At 41.5% G+C, this 19,637-nt stretch overlaps 1 protein-coding gene across 1 annotated transcript in view; it reads right to left on the bottom strand.

The window, feature by feature from the left end:
* The window catches only part of gpc1b (glypican 1b), an 83,874-nt gene that overhangs the window by 53,991 nt on the left and 10,246 nt on the right, over window positions 1-19,637 (bottom strand). Inside the window, exon 2 of the mRNA XM_007909335.2 lies at window positions 2,440-2,598. Coding sequence (XP_007907526.1) covers window positions 2,440-2,598 — 159 coding nt within the window. The remainder of the gene's footprint in view (window positions 1-2,439; window positions 2,599-19,637) is intronic.

Below are 19,637 nucleotides of genomic sequence, written 5' to 3'. Positions count from 1 at the left end.
GACACGCTGGAAGTCAAGATACGGCCAAAATTGGAGAAGCCTCAGTCACCAGTGAGCAAGATCAGAGACAAACTCAAGTCGGCACTTTTGTGTTCCTCTGTTCAGTGACACTGCCCGCTTGAAGGGAGATATATAAATTCAAGTCGCTGTTGTTGTTTTACATCTTTTGAGTGTAATAATAATAATCCTTGCATTTGATATAGCGCCTTTATCACGCCTTCGAGACGTCTCAACGCGCTTCACAGAATCCACTGTAAAGCGAATTGACTGTATATTTTGCGGGCGAAACACACAGGATATCAGTGCTGTAGAATGGAGTGTTTCTCCATCTATTCAACAAGTACCATCAAGGTTAATATTTTCCTTCCTCCATTTGTTTTATTTACATTAGCATGCAAGCTGAAAACTGCAAGGAGCAATGAAAATAAGGAGAGGAGACTACAGAGTAGAGCATCCTTTTGTACCATTCATCATTCTCCAGATGGGCACGGGATATGCGGTAGGCTGAGGCTGTGTGCATTACATCAGTGTATATGCAGCAGACACAATGTGATCATGTACAAATGCAATGTACAAACAGGCGCCCAGGAACAGCAGAAAGTGTAACCTCCATAGTGGACGTACATCGAGTTCACATGCAGATCTCGACACAGGGTGTGGCAACAATCACAAGTGGTTCCAAGTACATCCTCTTTGAGCTTCTGCAGTGCTGTTATCCTGCTGCTGTCAGCAGGACATTTGTCAACTAAAACCCAACACAAATCAAAGGCTGCTTTTGACAATTCGGTACATCTCATGCAAAGAAATTACTCAGTGAAATGCTGTCGCCACTGGCTGCCAGTTATACTTGAGATCAGGCTGTAGTTATGTTCTCTCAGGCTGAAAAATGCTGTGACTACAGAACAAAGAGGGACCCATCTTCTTATCAATGGAAACACAATCTCATCTACCAGAGAGGTGCTGGAACATCAGTACTTTGCTGGGGGATGTGGAAGAAAGGAGAAAGTTGTTCTCAGCATGGCATCTCCATAGGCAAGATGATCTTTCAATATTCCCTACTCCAATCTACTAATTTGCTGGTATACGGGGAAAGGCCAGGTAAATGGAACTGAATGAATTGCTCTTTCAAAGAGTCAGCGCAAACATGATGGGCCGAATGGTCCCGTGTATTTTTATGGTTCATTCCTGAACGCAGCGACTCATGCCGATGGACATTAGATATCTCTTTGGTTTGTCCACGTCCATAATCCTAAATATTGGCAGTCTGAAGAGAGTGGGAAAGGGTCTGAGTTTATACAGAATAGGACGGTTCCAGGTTGAGAGCCTGGTTTGTACTGAGCCAACTGATCTCACATAAGAGAGGTGGTTCAATAAGATCAGTGACACTGATCTCTGGGGAAGAGGAAGTATCAGGGTTGTTGTATTTTAGCTGATTAAAAAATAATTCTTGTGCTAAATTTGGATGAGGACAGGATTGGGCCCAGATAATCCTGAGGTTAAAGAACCTGATAAAACCTCACACAAAAAATTGCCGTGGAACTGTATCTCAGCACCTTCAGAGATGGCGGAAAATTGGAATACGGGAATGAATTCAATGAGGTAATAAGCCTTCAATCCATTGGAAGTAGTGAAGAATAAAGATTCAAGCTGACTTTCTGTCTGATCTAAATACCTCTGCATGCAAACAAGGCAATATATTGCACAGCATGGTAATAAAGACACACAGAGCAGGAATGATTCAGTACTCTGTAGTACACATACTTCAGACTCATATAAAGACTGACCACCTGGGTGAGGTGTGGAGGCTCGTCTATATTCATGTAACTGTAATTCGCTCCTACATATCAACTACTCAATATATGAAGCAACTAAACCTCTATAACTCACTCCATGGGACATTATTCTAGATATTAATCATTCGGACCCCTTGAATTACATCTGAGCTGAAAACTCCATGAGTACAGGTTTGTTGCCTGAATATGAAAAGAGACTTAACACCTACTGGTGCTCTGATGTGAAGCGGTCATAAGTGCCACTTGGGAGCAGTTTCAAATCATTCTAATCCAGTGTCAAACGAACGTTACAAGGACTGCAGTAAGCAAATTGCAGCACGTCAATGCTGCTGCGAGATTTTATTTCGATGGAAGATCAGAGCATTATAAACTCTGTCAAAGATGAACACCAAATAAGCAACTTTGATTCTCAAAATGCCTCTTTTAGGGTTGTGTTTCTCTCCTTTCGCTCCCCCACTCCCATTACAACAATCACCATGTTCCAAGTCCTGGTTATATGTGCATTTTCTACTCCTCACCAATGCTCTGAATGTTAACCTGTAAATCATTAAACCCCCTCTCCCCCCCCAGTCCATTACTCATTCCAGCCACCAAGTCTCATTCTCGCACTCTGTGTTGCAGAAATCCCTTTCGCGTCTAAACTTACTGTCAAAGGTGCTGTGCTGGTCCATCAGCATGTTCTGCACTGAGCGGCTCGAATCCTTGACCAGCGACTCAAATTCATTCTTGCTCTTCATAGCCAGGTTGACCTCCATGTCGCTGGTGCAACAAGTGTACCCCTGAGGGCAGATGCGAAGGTGTTCTCCTGAAAAGACATCAAGAACGAAACTGATTTTAAGTCCAAAGTTGAAACATTTTTTTGATTTCCCGAAAACTACTCCGACGCCACAAAGAACGTTGAAGCAGCAAGAGATAAATAGCATTCACTCCAGATATATTGAATATGTGAATTGTTCATAAAATCTGTAACTGGTGTTTTGCTTGCTGTGGATTCAAATCCCACCCACTCCCAGATCGTCTTAAACCCAACAGATTGAAGCCATAATTACCCTCAATCAGCTGGAATGCTCTAAAAATATTGGCATTTAATAATAATAATAATCCTTGCATTTGATATAGCGCTTTTCACGTCGGAAGGACGTCCCAAAGCACTTCACAGAACACACTGTAAAGTGAATTGACTGTAAATTTGTGGGCGAACGCGGCAGCCAATTGCGCACAGCAATGTCCCACAAACAGTCGTAGATTGAAAATGCCAATTTTATTATTGTTTTTTTTTTGGTTTTGGAGGGATTATTATTAGGCGTGTGGAGTAAGGAAACTTGCCCAAGGTTTCGCCCTGCCTGGAATTGAACTCAGGTCTCTCGCTTGCAAAGCAAGTGCTCTAACCACTGAGCTACAGGACTCCACATTTAATTAACACTCTGCAGAAAAATTGTTAAATTCAGCCCATATCATGATTTTAATCCCACTTCCTCTAAGAGGAAATTAATTGGGACCTATTCGGGGCATTTGTAATTTCCCAAACAAACACAAAAATTCCAGAATATTCAACCCTGTTCCCATCTCTTGCTACAGTACAATTATTGTATCCAGGAATCACCCCCCGTCTGCCCCTATAACTTCGTATACCAATTCCGAGAAGAGTTAGCCAGGTTTTTGTGAAGAAGTCAAGCACGGCATCAATCGCTTCTGCTGGCAGTCTGTACATCATTTTTGACCGCGCTTTTGGCAATCTTTCTCCACCACCACTCTTTTTAGCTCCCCCCCACCCACTCAATGCCCAGCCAGCTGTGTGAAGTGCCTTGACACTTCCTACTTATGCAAAAGGTGCTATATAAATGTAAATTGTATTGTGTTGTATTTCTAATGACTAACATGTAGCACTGATATGAGAAACACGTTCATCTAATGCATCCTGAGTCACCCACTGACTAGACCTTTCAAACCTGAAGGATTATTAGTTTCCATTTAAGGAAAATGGCCTTCTTTTTATTCATTCATGTCTAATTGAAGTTCAAATTGCAAAATGTGCCCCCACCTCCAATCCAATAGCCTAGACTATAGCCTAGCAACAGTCCTGAGCCTGTGCAGAGGTAGTGAATGTGACTGACTGCTATGCTTAACATGTAGATGCCTTATAATAATAATAATCCTTGCATTTGATATAGCGCTTTTCACGTCGGGAGGACGTCCCAAAGCGCTTCACAGAACACACTGTAAAGTGAATTGACTGTATATTTGTGGGCGAACGCGGCAGCCAATTGCGCACAGCAATGTCCCACAAACAGTTGTAGATTGAAAATGACCAATTTATTATTGTTTTTGGTTTTGGAGGGATTATTATTAGGCTCTGTGTGGAGTAAGGAAACTTGCCCAAGGTTTCGCCCTATGCCTGGAATTGAACTCAGGTCTCTCACTTGCAAAGCGAGTGCTCTAACCCCTGAGCTACAGGACTCCATATAAAAGAGATGTATAGAACAGCTGTGGAGCAATGACTGAATCAGCAATAAAGGACTCATAAATATAGAACCTTGTTTGAAAATACAACACCTGATGTCTTTTATGATAGACAGTGCCAGGGAAAGTAAACAAGAAGCCCTAAAGGCAGTAAATGAGAGAGGGAGAGGAATCCTTATATCCGGCTGCTGCATTTGGCATTGAACAAATCCACTTCACCCTTGTCTATGACACCTTTCATTCAGTCCAGCAACAGATCAATTGGGGCATCTCCCACTTCTTGTTGGGAAATAAATACATTCAATAAGACAACTTTTCCTACTACCCCCAAAAGAAAACTGCTCCGGCACTTTGGCTGCAGCAAGGCAAAAAGTTAGCACATTTCCACTGCTTGTTCTTCTCTGAAATACAGTTCAGCAGGAGCGCGGAGGACAATTTTGTGCAAAAGTAACTGACTTTTCTTTCTCTTCCACCCCCGACCCGCGCCACCCCCCCAAACCCCTCCGACTTTCAGAGATTACTCCAGCTGTGACAACACAATTTCATTTCGTATTCTGGGCAGATTTGACACAATTCAAGCTTCTGCCAAAGACCCTATTTACAGCTGTAAGAATCCTGCCACTCAAGTCTTTTGTCCAGAATCCCGATTGTAGTATTCAATGTAGACTTGGGGGGAGGAGGAGGGGCAGGGATGAATGGCACATACATAGGGATGGACTTTCCAACCTTAGAAGTACATGTCATTTGCATTCAGAAAGGTTAAGTATGTATGACTGAGTTAATGAATTCCATCACAGTGCTTCAGTGAGGCTCCTGAGCGGTTTTGAAAGAACACCATCACCAGAATCTACTTTCAGAAATGGAAGTGACAAAAGATACCATTAACTAACAGTCTCTAATTACCATTTTCCTTTTCTTTCATTTTTGCTTCAAACAGTGCTGACATCATGGTGGTGGTGGGTGGGGTTGGCGGGGGGCCTCAGTGATCAGGCTTGGAAGAGTCACTGTGAGGGCAATGCAATTACCATCAGTGAAGACACAGTGATTAACCTGGAGAGTGCTTCACCGATTGAGTCATTTTGACTGCATGTTAAGTGAAGTTCAGTCACGTGCTCAGGCTCAGCTCCTCTGAGCCAGTTCCCCACCCATCACACGCGAACTCCCTAGCTGGCACATTTAAAACAAATATTCAATAAACCCAAGCAAAAAATAAAGGAACAAAGGAACACCAATGTGATAATGCTATCTCACGTGGCAATTTGATTTGATCTGTTAGAAAAGGTAGCATCTGTCGATGGAGAATCAAAGCAAGGAACATTAGTGCTGGATTTTTTGAGAGCATAACCAAGGCCTCCTCAAGTGTGAAGAATGCACTCTTGGGCAAGGCCTGATTGTGATAGCACACAAGAAATCTTCATGTTCACTGTCCTTACAAACATGACGAATACAACATGTGGTGTGTGACGTGTTAAGTTTGCCATAGCTGGGGGAGGGGGGGGGTTGGTGGTGTAAAATCTGACAACACCCATGAGCCAGACACCTAGTTATAAGAATCATATGAGGTTCAGGAGGGCTTCTGACCTCTTGCACCGCTCACAAGGAGTCTTCAGGAGAGGGCTGGAAAGATTGGATGAGAAAATAAAAATAGGATCAACGATTAAATACAGTGAGTGGTATTTAAGAAGGAAAGCCACACACTCACAGATATGCACCACTGAAGCTTTGAGCATCACCTTTTGCCAATTTCACCAAATGGGACAAAATGAAATTCCCGAAATTGGCCTCTATCCCCACTGGTCATTTTTTAATGACAGAGTGATGTTTCAGATACATCTCATACAGCTGCCTGAGGTCTCTGGTGAATAGTACTCCAGTCTTATCTCCTCCCGTGATGACAAGAAGCGAGAGATGAGTCACGCAGTGAGCCAGTAATCAGTCGTCTGCTAGTCACAGCATGTCATGTTCTAATAATAATGCTCACTTTGATCTCATCCTGACAACAAACACCTGACAGTCTTTGCTTCGCCTGCCGCTTCATCAGTGAAATGTGAGCAAGAAGGGCCTGAACCCAGGGAGCTCCGAGCTGGAGCTCGTCATTCCTGTTAAGGCACCACGGGCTTTCAAGGTAGCTGGTGAGTCACTAATAGATAGAGATTAGTCATCAACCTGAGTTAATCACCAACAACTGACTGACACTGTACAATGAATCCCTACAGGTACAACAATACAACAACAATAATCCTATCATTACCAATTGCTCCATCCCAATCAACACCGTGTGTAAATATTATGAAAGAAATACTTGTTTTCCAATTCTCCCTCTTCCCCTGAAGGATTCAACTCAAACTGGGGTATAATTCTATTGGTAGCACATGCCCTGTGGCGCCTTGCCCTAAAGCCCATTCTTCACACATAACCAGAACAGTAAGTGATGAAAGGCTATGAAAGTCATTGTAATGTAGCGCAATGTCGTATGCCCTCAAATACATTTTTTCCAGTTGGAAGCTAGTCATCAGCTGCAGCAATCTTGTCGATTCCAGGGTCAACTATATCACATGATTGAGGTCAACTATATCACATTATTGATCAGTTGACTCAGCAAAGACCAGGGATTGAACCGGGTCATTCCTGCTCAGTGCAGCTCAGTAAACTATATCAGGTAATGTTTTTGCTACTGAAGGAAGCCATGAATTTTCCATTTGCCATTCTAACCAATGTTTGTTGGTTATGAAAATACCAACGAATATACTGAAAGGTACAATTACTCCACTCTTTTGAGAAGGAGAATGAAAAAAAAGACATATTTGATCACTCATTAACCCAATACAATAGTTATATGAAAACCAATTGATAGTAATTTCAACTGTGTGAATTTCAGTGTCAGTTATGAGGCTGGCAGGTCTCCTCAAAGATTTGTTTCCATGTAATAGACGTTACACTCAGAGCTGAGAAGCCGAGTGTATGTAAATAATGTTTATTCGGTCAAATAATACTGTGCTGCATTTTTATTTTAGTTATTTCTATTTTTATATGAAAAAGAACACAGTATAAAGGGCTGAATGAGTATAGAGCAAATTGTGTTGGAACCTGATACCCCAAATCCTCAAGAGCACATATTTCCAGGATGTTGCAAAACAAATCATTTCAGACTCCTCTCGGAAATGGTCTATACTAATAACATTTATAAACAGCTGTGAATGCCCAACTCTTCATCCTCACAGAAGTTTCCGAAACAAGAAGCATAAATCTTGCTCTCCATTCCAGACCACTTTGCTGCTGGAGGAGATGCTGCATAAATCATGGATAAGAAAGAAAAGGAGGGACGGTGGTGGGTAGTAAGTAAGGAGTAGGTAAGAAGAGCTTTAGGATCAGAACAATGACTCATGAAAAGAAAAGGACAGAACAAAAGGGGAAAGAGAATGTAGTTAAAATTGCCAGCGACAATGTCTCTAAGGAGTAAATTGCTGAACACTTCGCATTTAAAGTGAAACGTACAGACAAAGAAGGTCCAGGTTCAATCCCTGATATATGCTGTCACCCCATCTCAAGAAGGGCAGTAACAGGGACCATATAGTTATCTCAGGCAGCTTAGACTCCACACCCTTAACGGATATTAAGTAACCCTGTTACAATGTTCAGGTATTAGCGAGCATAGTGCTTGTCTGTTCAAGTGAACATTAAAATCCCCGTTGTATTATTTGAAAGAAGAGTTTCTTGGCCAACAATCTCTCATTCACTTCATCGCTGTTTGCAGGACATTGCTGTGTGCAAAATTGTTTCCTGTCTGTGCCCACACAACAAAATGCACAGTCAATGCACTTTGCAGCAAATCCTATGAAGCACTTTGAGATGTCTTCCCGACAGAAGGATTATTATTTTGAGTTGGCTGCAATTTCTCCTCCCCACAAGCACGATAGAATGGCCTATGTAAGCTCATTCTCCACACTCGCCAATGAAGAATGATTAGTGTTGCTATGGGATCACAACTTCTGGAGAAGGACAACATTTGGGAGGTCATGCTTAAACCTGTTTATAATTCCACATGGGTAGTCAAATCTCACTTCAATCTTGCAGCCATTAATGGTCATAACCATTCCTGCTGATTAAAGGAACATCTCTCGGGCAGCAATTACCAGCAGATCCTATAAGTTGCCTTAAGTTGGTTCCGTGTCAGCTCCTGAGTTGAGAACAAATTAAAAGGGATCCAATATACTCTAAAGGCTATGCTTTAATGTAGTGAGTTTAATGATTATCTATTGGGGGCAGACACACTGCACCACAGTGCGGATAGAAACAGCCTTCTGGTCCCGATCATAGTAATCCTTTAAATGAGTAGGTCCATTAGCGATCAATCAAACCACTCTTCTGCAGCAAGTACAAGCACTTTAGCACTCCAAACATTCAACCTCCAGAGGTAACAGAGCACAGCCTTCCAGACAGTCAATGGCTAAGCTTTTACACGTGGAGTGGGGAAAGATCTAGGTGCAGATTTTCTTGCTGACAATCCACACAGAAGAGAGATGCAATGCATTCAACAAGATTCACATCACTGTTCTGCGAGTCTCTAAACAAGTGAAGAATTTGTTTGCCAAACAAATCAAGGGAAGTTAACAGTTGGGGAAAGGAGTAGTTTAATAATAATGATAATGCTTACATTTGGAATGGCATGGGTCTTTGAAGTGGGGACATCCCAAAGAGCTTATACACAGGGTAAAGTGCAGTAACTGTGTTGTGGGCGAAAGCTTCCCATTTCAGGTACTAATGTACAGGAATTCCCACTTTGCAAAAGTGAGATATTCTTCATTTCGCACAGCCTCTCTGAAGGTGGCCACCAGAAGGCAGTTGATGAATATAGGGGCCACTTTGATATGCAACTTAACCCACAAGTTGAGGCTGCCCAAGACCATTTTAAATAGAACCCTTACGACAAACAGATAAGACAAGAATTTTAATCAGCCAGTCTGGGCAAAATTCGAGCCTAGATCCAAGAGAAGCAGAGTGGCAACCCACGACAGTAACTAATATCCTGCCAATATCTTTCCATGCTAACTGTGGCCCTTTAAAATGCTAATACACTGGGGTTGCTTAAGAGCTATATTCACTTCAAGGTCATACATATGCTTCTTCTCTCTTCCCATTCCCCCTGCCCCTCAGGCAGTAATTGTGTGAGGTACTTTTTATTTTGGCGCTGCACAGGAGACCTTATGAACTTGGCTGCTGAAGGAGCCTTTGGGGACTTCAAGCACCATGCCAATAATTGCTTAAATGCATCTTATTGTCATGGATCCCTACTGTCAATTTGTTGACCGACAAATCCCAATAGATACCAGCAGATCCTAGTGGCACTGAAATAGTCCTTTCATACACTTCTGCAAGGTTCCACCAGATATCATCCATCCCTTAACTGTAGCGTATTTGGAGAGTTTACTCTCGGGTGTCAAAATAAGATGACCCAAGTATAACTAAGTCGGGCAGAGTGGGAGGGGAATACCAAATTGCTGAAAGCTGTTGTTGCTGAATATCAGAAACACTAACACTCGGTAAAAAAATCCAAGACAACAATAGCCAGCTGTGCCATTACCAAACAATTATAAGGGTTTTTTCCACCAGATGGCAGTTGTTCAATGCTCCTATGGATTGCCAGGACATCTTTTAAGGTAGATTCCTACAAGGCAAGGCTAGGATTTTGGATGAAACACCAGCATGAAACATTTTAAACCAGGCATTAGACTTTCCATTAAAAAAGCACCTAATTTCTACTAGAAATAAACGAAACACTGATGTATTTTAACAGAGTCTGCAGTGAATGTGAATCTGAAATGGATATACCAGAGAATTCCCAAGCACACATGCATAGTGTGGAGATTTCCTGCCAAATCGCAACTGCTATTGGTCTTTGTAATGCAAAGAGATGGATGTGCCTTGGGATATCAAAGTAATCAGCCATTATTTTAGACTGGAGAATGGAACAGAAGTTGGTGGAAATGTGGCGTAGCTTCTTTCCAGAACTGGTTTTACAAAAAATAAAAGATCATTCATTCTTTCAAATTGATACAATTGATATTGGTACATAAATCATCACAGCCCAATTCTGTTGCTGTCTTCATCTGACACATGCGCTTTCCTGCATCTTAATGGTTAGAGCACTCGCCTCACAAGCGAGAGGACCTGCAAATTGACATGGAAAGATATTGGCAGGGGATTAGTTACTGTGGCAGGCGTAGCAAAATGTTGGGCAAGTTTCCTTACTTCACATGCCTCTGTTTACCTAGAAGTAGGAACCCAGTTGTTAGTCCATTGGTAGATCGCTTTTCCAGGGGTAATAATTCCTTTTAAAAAATAATATTAATAATATGATCACTCAATCCATGACTACATGTGGGACACTGCTTTGCGAAATTGGCTGCCACGTTTCGCCCATAAAATATACAGTGAATTCACTTTACAGTATATTCTGTGAAGCTCTTTGAGACGTCTAGAAAACATGATAAGGTGCTATATCAAATGCAAGTGCAAGGATTATTATTTCCCCTTCCATGCTCTTGTACACAACAGTACACAACAGTGTGAGGAGCAAGCTAAATTGTGCAAATGGACATTAATATGTTCACAAAATGTAACTGGTGAATCCAAAGGAAAATAACACTCCCAATCTTTCCAGGAAGGGATTTTGCTTTCAATGACTACCCGCTGTTACACACAATGACTTTTGACTTTTCCAAGGCAATTTAAAACTGAATAACTATCCCTGCCCATCACTTAATCTTGGAGGCCAGAAAGAACTAGATAAGAGGACTCTTTGAAGAGTTGCATGTTGAATAACAAAGAATTGTTCATTTTAATTGTTCTGTAATGTGGGCTCAAAATAAAGGTCTCGTTAAATTTTTTGCATCCTGCCTTTCAGTTGTGTGTTGAGCCTCGAGGGCCAGATTTGCTGGCAAATCACCATAAATCTTCCTTATGCTGCTTTTATATTACAAGTTTGTCTCTAGAGGCAAGGATGTCTTTGCAGGCAACTTGCGAAGAAAAACAGTTGGCTTTCACAGTGCTGAATTTGGTAGAATTCTATTCAAAGTTACAATTTCCATTGCTCCAGCATAGAGGCCATGAGATGTTGAGCTTGTAATATTGCTCATTGCTTCTCACAGCAATGAGACCGAATAACGTTCCTCACATGTGGAAATCTCTGACTGAGCAGATGGCACCAAGTGGCCCTCACACACATACGAAAAACCATTACAGATTCATTTTCGCAATCTCTATCAGTTACATAATTGAGGAACTACGAAAAGGTCACTTGATATTCTTACTTGAGGGAGGAAAAATAGGACAGCAAAAGTATCAGGCAGTTAAACCACCTAAAAAAAAATAATCTTTCTGACTCATTCCAGGTACCTTTCAAACTTTTCTTCAACTGGATCTTGCACTATCCCACTTTTTGCAGTTTCCCCAAATCAACACAATTTCTGATGATCTTATACTGAACACTGGTTTAATGTTTCATCCAAAGGAAATATTTATGGTAGTGCAGTACTCCCTCTGTACTGCACCAAACTCCCAGCTCTCATTATAACCTCAAGTCCTATGTGCAGTTTGAACCCAAAATCTTCTGACCCAGAAGTGAGAGCGGTACCAACCCTCATCGTTCAGTCAAAGCGATTCAATTCCTAAGAGGACTTGGTCCAATGAGCAGTGTACAGGTTTCATAGAGTATTTAACCATTCATTCTGTGTTTATTCCTCTAAACTTGAGTTGGTTGTTAGGCAGTTAACCATCTTATTTTTCAAATGGATCATATGTACTGCCAAAAAGCTAATTTTGTGCTCAAGCTCTTGAGCTAAGTGATCAGAGATAAATAGGATACTATTGTATACAATCCAGGGCTCTCAGCATTTTAAAAAACGGGATCATGCCATATCTAATCCCCACCCACAACATGAACAACCATGTTTAGATCAGTCACTCCTGATGGTTAAGAGGTACAAATACAGTAGCACCTTTTTTGCTTTTTCTCTTAACTCTCTACGTCAAGATTAAAGTCCTTGCTGAAGGCAAATATTTAATATTCTAAAAAATGCCTAATATCCAGAGCAACTAAAAATGTATTGTTTCTTCTCAGTAGTGGATTGGTGGGCTATGCCATGATGGGCAGGGCAGACTATGGCAGGGAAGAAATCAAATAGGAGCAGGCTGGCTTTAAAAGTGCATGTACCATTGAGAAGGTATCTGCCCAGCCTCGACAGGCAAAGGGTGGACCAAGAAAGGGTGAAAAACAGCTTTTTAACTCACCAGAAAGAAAGGAAATTAAACAAAGGCAACCCATGAAACACCCAATGGCCAAATCAAGATGTTGTGACACCAACTGGGAGGTCACCAACTGGGAGCAGCCAACACTGAAGTCATGAGAAGCAGTGACCTGCACACAGTGACAGAGTTTTCCAATCACCGCAGCAGAGAATGTCTGTTGTATGGGTGAAGATCAGTATTCTAGATGAAATGCATCCCAGCTGGGACAAGACCACAAAGAAGTAAGCCACATTAAAGGGCAAAACTGAAAAGCAGGTACTTTGTTTGGGAGATTATGTGCAAAGGGCAGACAGCTTTGGGAGCTGGCAGAGGGAAGAGAGTGATCAATGAGGCCTTATGGCCCCTGCATCCTGCCTGTTTATGATTAGTGGAGCCCTGGGAACAGATCATGCATTTACTCAGTTGGAAATGATGCAGGGAAATTGAAGACGAGGGAAAGTGATTAATTTTCTCATTTTTTTAATTGACTTTTCTCCTCCAATATTTTCCCTTCCTAAAGACGGTAAATAATTAGGGTAAGGTTTTAGGCAACGGGGGTGTCTGATCGTGACCTCACCTCACTTCTCTCATTCACTCACTCGCTCGCTCATACACACACCTCCACCCCCAGGAGGTGATGCAGTATCATCAAGTATTAGGAGCCCTGGAGCATTTCATCTTTAAATGTATTCCTTATTATTGTCCAGGCGAAGATGAGATCACTCAGCACAAGTTGGGGAAATAAAACTTGGGACATTGCCCATCTTTACAGCTTTGCTTCAAGGCTATCAATTTGAGATAACGGGTGCCCACTTTATTTTTCTTCTCCCCATCCCCACCTCAAAATGAGAATACGAAAACAAATCGAATCAACCACGTGCTGTGCTCAGCATATTACCCCATCTTCACACAGCTAAGTGTTCCAAGTTAAAATCAGGAGAAAGTTGAATCAGTAGCCAATGAAAGCAAGAAGATTAGATCAGGGGTAAACAGTCACATGCACCAGGCATTAAAATCCTCAGCAAAAATAGGCAAACACTAACTCTATTGTCACTGTACTACAAGAAACAGTTTATCAGGGAGCAATGACATCAACGAGTCAGGATGCTTGGTCTCACATGACGCCAGTGTCTGATCAATGGGGTCCGTTATAAATCAGGGCGAAGGCAGGAAGCTCGTGTTATCTACTTTATTTCAGGGATTCAGAACAACAAAACCCTGGTTCATAGCAGAACTGATTATAAAAGGCAGATCATTGTGGAAAAGAAGGGGAGAGAGGGGAAAGAGTGATAAGAGGTAAGGAGCTTTCTGGGAAGCTTAGTTCCTGGACCACTCCGTACCCCTTATTAGAAATTATTATAATATTAATGAACCTTGCATTTGATATAGCGTCTTATAACATCGTTGAGAAGTCTCAAAGCGCTTCACAGAATATACTTTAAAGTGAATTGACTGTATTTTGTAGGCCATGTACTCCAACTCAAGTGATTGCAGGGTGAATTTGACATCTCTATTCATTGTATTTTTATTCTCTAGGATCCACCAACCATTCGTTCCTCTAGGACCATTCTTTGATTGTACCAATCTGTTGACTTCCTCTAGCCCCATCTCTGGATTGGTACAGACCAATATTACTTCTTCCTGGTCCCATCAATGGTAGCTACTCATTCAAATAAGAAGCAGCGTTTTGACATTTGATTCAAATCTCATCTTATAAGTAGCTATTATTCAGACTAATTGGAGAGGAGAGCACAAAGAACAATGAGGGGATCTGGTTTCACCCTCTAGGATATGTCTAACTAATCACAGCAGAGGCCAGGAGTAAAGCAACATAGCTTCTTGTCAATAATTACACAAACACTGAACAGTCTCAGCAAGAGAGAGAGAGAGAGAGTCAAATGAAACACCCATAACCCAGAACTAATTCTGACCAGGAGCAGAGTGGGGAGGGAGCATTCAGTCAATATGAAGCAGCTGTCTGTAGTGTTTCCCAGTTTGAAAGGTTCGATGAGTTTCCCCACCTTGGCAGTCAACCTGAAAGACACACACACACACAAAGGGTGTGTTCTTTTTCTTTGGACCTTGTCACCGTGTAACGGTTGAAGGATTTGTATATAAAATAGACTGGTCAAGCTCCCTGGTGTCTCACGATTATAAAAGGCATATCCCAACCTGGAAATGAAGCATTCAGACCAGAAAGGGTCCAAGGGTTTGTGCTGGACTGAACCAAATTTTCCTGCATTTCAAAGCGCTCTGGGGTGCTACCCAGAGTGCTTGAAAAATGCAAGCTGTTGTTGTATTGAACCACCCAAAGTGAAGCCCCAACATTTAACTCTAAAAGATGTCTTCCAAATTAAATATAAATTTATGAATTTTAAACAATTTTATGTGACCTTTAATGTTTTGACACAATGATCTCAGGCGTGAAATTGCAGGTCTATGATCTCAGCTGGAGAAGCAGTAGGAGTGCTGAAATTTACCTCAATTCCTTGACACAATCCAGTGATAATCTAATAAAACCTTGTGAATGTACATAAAAGCATATAATACATTGAATGAGAACCAGACTGTACTCACACAATACCGTTCACAGTTGAATTCACTGGGACCTAAAACGCAGCAGTTGCAACAAAATTCATTGATAACAACTCAGCCACAAACTGCTGCAATGATCAACAGTAATAATAATAGTAATATAATCCTTGCATTTGATATAGCACTTTTTGCGTCTTCTAGATGTCTCAAAGCGCTTCACAGAGTATGCTGTCAAGTGAATTGACCGTATATTTATCGGCGAAACGCGGCAGCCAATTGCACACAGCAGTGTCACAAACAGTCAGGGATTCAAAATGACCAATTTATTATTGTTTTGTTTTGGAGGGATTATTATTACAGGCAGCATCTCTTTCCCAATGCAACAGCAAAAGGCTATGAGATACTGCCATTTACCAGGATTTCCCATTGAAAACTTAGACTCCACAGTGCAGTTTCCTACATTAAGAACAGTCACTTGGGTTTGTATTTCCCCCCATTCATTTTTTCTGCACCATTGGCAATCTTCAAATATTTAAAATTGATCATAATACTGTTCTTCCCCTTCTAGACAGACACTGATGATGTTGACTGCAGACACAGTTAATAGGTTACTGGTCTGCTCTGCACACTTCAGTCAGTGGTTCTTAGTCCAAGTCCCTTGCCAATGATGGGTTTGAGTTGTGAGTGTATTAGGGAGGATTTAAATGTCAGATCTCTAACTCACTTGCTAATGAACAAAGTATGAAAAAGCCTTTCTGCAAATAAGCTTTTGGAGCAAGGAGGCCAAGTGAAGCTGCCAGTTATCTGCCTCCCTTTGAACTACACCAGAGCTGACAATTGGTTGACAATCCAAAAACAGAGATACTGTACATTTTTGTACCTTGATATCCAGTAGTTCTGTAATATTTTTTAGAGGCTTCATTAAAGTGATCGTTCCTCTGAAAAAGAGTTCTGAAGCATTGGGAAACACCAGGCGATCCTCTAGAGGGGTTGGTACTGGCATCATTACAAGCCTGATAGGACTATCCCAGGTGCGCAGAAGTGTTACATTTCATAAATGGCAGACGGCAACATCATTCGAGCGCAAAAGGTCCTGCACAGCAGCAAAGATAGGCCTTTGCATTATCTTTCTGTCTCCTCCTGTCTGACCACAGGCATTCTTGTGCATTTGTGCTCTGGCAATGATAATACGTGTAAATATGTCACTCGCACAGGTAAGCTTAGGTTAATGGTTACATTAATGTAAACAAGTCCGAATTAAAGTGGAGCAGAATTCCTTTGAGGATAGTCCAAATGATTTTAACCTAACAAAAATCACAGGAGTGTTAGGGCGAGTCAACTGATGAAGCAACTCCAACAAGTTAATAAAATGTTTGCATTTTAAAGGACATGTTGCAATGAACCATCAAAACCTGCTTACATGAAAACAGGCCTCCTTATCACTAACAAGAGGTTAGCTTGTTTATTTAATCTTTATTTCTGCTGTTCCCCACAGTTTAGTTACTTTATTGTTGAGAAACCTTGGTGATAGGGTCAAGGCCCATAATGCAAAATACAACAGAGTTAACGTTAAATAAGTTAATGGTGCTTTAGGCAACAAGAAGATTGGGATTTCAAAATCTGTTGTTTGTAGGAAAATGGAAAGAGGGGGGGTGGTGGGGAAGGAGTTTCACAGACTTGAAGCCCTGTGAAGAATAGGAAATAGTGTGATGAATCGGCTAAAGACCTTTCTTTTCGTCCGCGCCTTTGGTAACCTTCTTCCCCGGGATCCGTTACCGTGAAGCGCTCTGAGACACCGTCCGGCGTGGAAGGTGCTATGTAAATCCAAGTTGTTGTTGTTGAGTCAGTATTTCAACAGTGATTAGACAAAGTCAGGCGGACAAAGAGTGATGAAAATGGTAAGTATGGAAGGAATGAAGGAGAACTTCCTGAGAAAGACACTCGTTGAAGAAGAGAAACAAGAAATGGTGTGATGTTGAGAAGACAACTTATGAGATGACAAGATTTCTGTCCTTAAGATGCAAAAAAAATGGGTGAGATGGGTGGATTAATAGTAGGTCCTTGAATCCTGTAAAATAATATCTGACACAGGGAGTAGCCTCAGCCCTTCCCCCCCGAGGAATCCCTTCCACTTTCCACATTAATGATTTTCTGACCTATTCAAATGAATCAGAAATTTAACAGTGATCCAGCAAGGGAACACAATTTTCATAGGAACCTTAAAACCAAAAGGTATAGAGGACTTTCATCTGGTCTGTTGAGGTCGGATTAAAACCCACCTTTCAAGGATGAAAAACAAATGTCCTCACAGTATTGCTCAGTCACTCCTTGTACTCTGATAAAAATGCCCTTAGATGTTCCATGATAAAACATTAGAATTGAAAATAGTCTCCATAGAATCGATGGTTAAAAAAAATCACAGTGATTGCATCTGTCATACCTTGCTGCAATATCAATACAAAATGATCAAGATCAGAGCTTATTGATGAAGTCTTCCCAAAGATATTAATCTTCACCTAGCTTTGAAGACAGGGACAGTGAGGTCCAAGAATAATACTGTACACAGACATGGGTGTGTGCTGGCCGTATTGTAATTTGAAAGCTGCTGGTTTCATGAGGATGGTGACACAGGAATAAAGGTTAAAGTGCAACACTGCAATGTACAGTACTGTTTTTGTTGGACTCATTAGAGGATAACTAGCAGCTGAGAGACCTCCAGCTCCTCCCTGGCTGGGACTGTTTTTTTCCACAGAGCAAACACCATTGGGTTTTAAAATTCAGCAGAAAGTTCAGGGTAATAGGCTGCTGGATGGAAAACAGGCAGACCTCAAACAAGGATAACCTTTCTCTTCTCCAGATCAATCTGCCAGCAAGCTCGAGGCACACCCCATCAGACTCTGGGGACAGCATAGGCTAAACAACCTGGTCTAAAGGCCAAGGATCTTGTGAAAACATTACAGATGGGCTGCATTAGCCTGCAGTTTGTTTTCAAGCACACACAGATCTTATTAGCACATCAGCATTGACTGTACACCTCCTTATGAGATCATGGACTGTATAGGGATGCTGTCATTTGCAGCGGGACCAAATTGACTGCTTAAAAGGTATTTGTATCACCTAGAAATGAACTGCTAAAACAAAACAAACTCTCCCATTTGGCAGCAAGCTAGTAGGTTTTTTTTCTCCTCTCTCCTCAAATTTTTTCTCTTCCTCTCCTGGGGTGTGACTCATACTGGGGTAACATGGATGCTCTTAAGCACCACAGCCAAGTGGCAATGGCAATTCCCCCTCTGACCAAACACACACCTTCCCTGGATTTCAGACATGTCCTCTACATTTTCAAGCACTCTGTTTGGAGGCAACAGAAGGATCTCAACCCTCAAAAAGTAGAATTACTCAGAATAAAACAGCTCAACAGCTCATCCCCGTGGAGATAGCATCAGCTTTATTGAACACATCAAGCTTTCTATCATGTTGGTATGAGCTGGAGATCCCTGTTGGTGGATTCCCCATCTAGGCTCCAACACAAAAGAAGTCACTTGAGGAGCTGCAGTCACTTGTGGAACACTCTAGCAGGAGTCACCGCCTTTAAGACAGCAGGAAGAGAAGAAATTGGTAGGGGGGTTAAAAACAATAGCTCTCACACAGACAAGTGTTTGGGGAAACCAACATACAATACAATATAGCAACAAAACGCTGTGTAATTCAAATCCTTAAAAGGGACAGGAACAACCCTGATTCAACTTCCAATGTTAACAAGTTGTTTTGGTCCAATACACAAAAAGAGTCTCAAAATAGAAAATTACTTGTTATCACAAAGTTAATATGAAGTGATAAAGAACATCTGGAAACTGAATGGACAGGCATACATTACCAGCTGTAGTCCCATGTGCTGTACGTGTCAGGAGCAGACAGTTATGAATTTGTACAAAATGCTGTCAGATTTCTCAGTACTGTACATTGCAACTCCTGAGAGGCTATTTAGATGGAATAACATACATACAAACACAAGCAGGGGATAGTGCGAGGAAAAAATATTATCTAAATAGTGCCACACTTAAACACGGAGCTTTCATTGACCTACTGCCATCCATACACTCCCAAGCTTTTTCAAAAAAAATCCTTGCAAAGAAAGCACAGGCAAGAACAGAAGTCTCTAAAGCTGAAGTGCAAGGCGTTGGCAACAACCCAAGCCTTTTATTAAAACATTAAAGCAATTATAAAGAACTCAGCCAATTCAATTCCATAAGGAATGAGAAAACCCAGTTCTCTTATATTCCTTGTAACTCTGCAGAAATAGGAGTGTGATTATTGCAGACTTTATTTTTACTCAGCACGTTGCCATTTGCATCAAGTGATTCCACCGTACTCTTCTTCAAACATTAACAGAGAAACATTCCCAATACTCGTGATCTTGGCTCGCGCATGAAGAATACTCACTTGGAACTGGATCCCAACAAGAGCAAGAAGAGAATAGAGTACGAGGAGAGGTGGAGAGTTTGGATGGGTGTAGGTGTATGTGGAACATAATCAATGGAACAGACTGGTTGGCTGAATGGCCTA

Source organism: Callorhinchus milii, unplaced genomic scaffold (assembly GCF_018977255.1).
Source record: "Callorhinchus milii isolate IMCB2004 unplaced genomic scaffold, IMCB_Cmil_1.0 Scaffold11, whole genome shotgun sequence".
NCBI classification, from domain to species: Eukaryota; Metazoa; Chordata; class Chondrichthyes; order Chimaeriformes; family Callorhinchidae; genus Callorhinchus; species Callorhinchus milii.
This window is presented reverse-complemented; position numbering and strand designations above follow the sequence as displayed.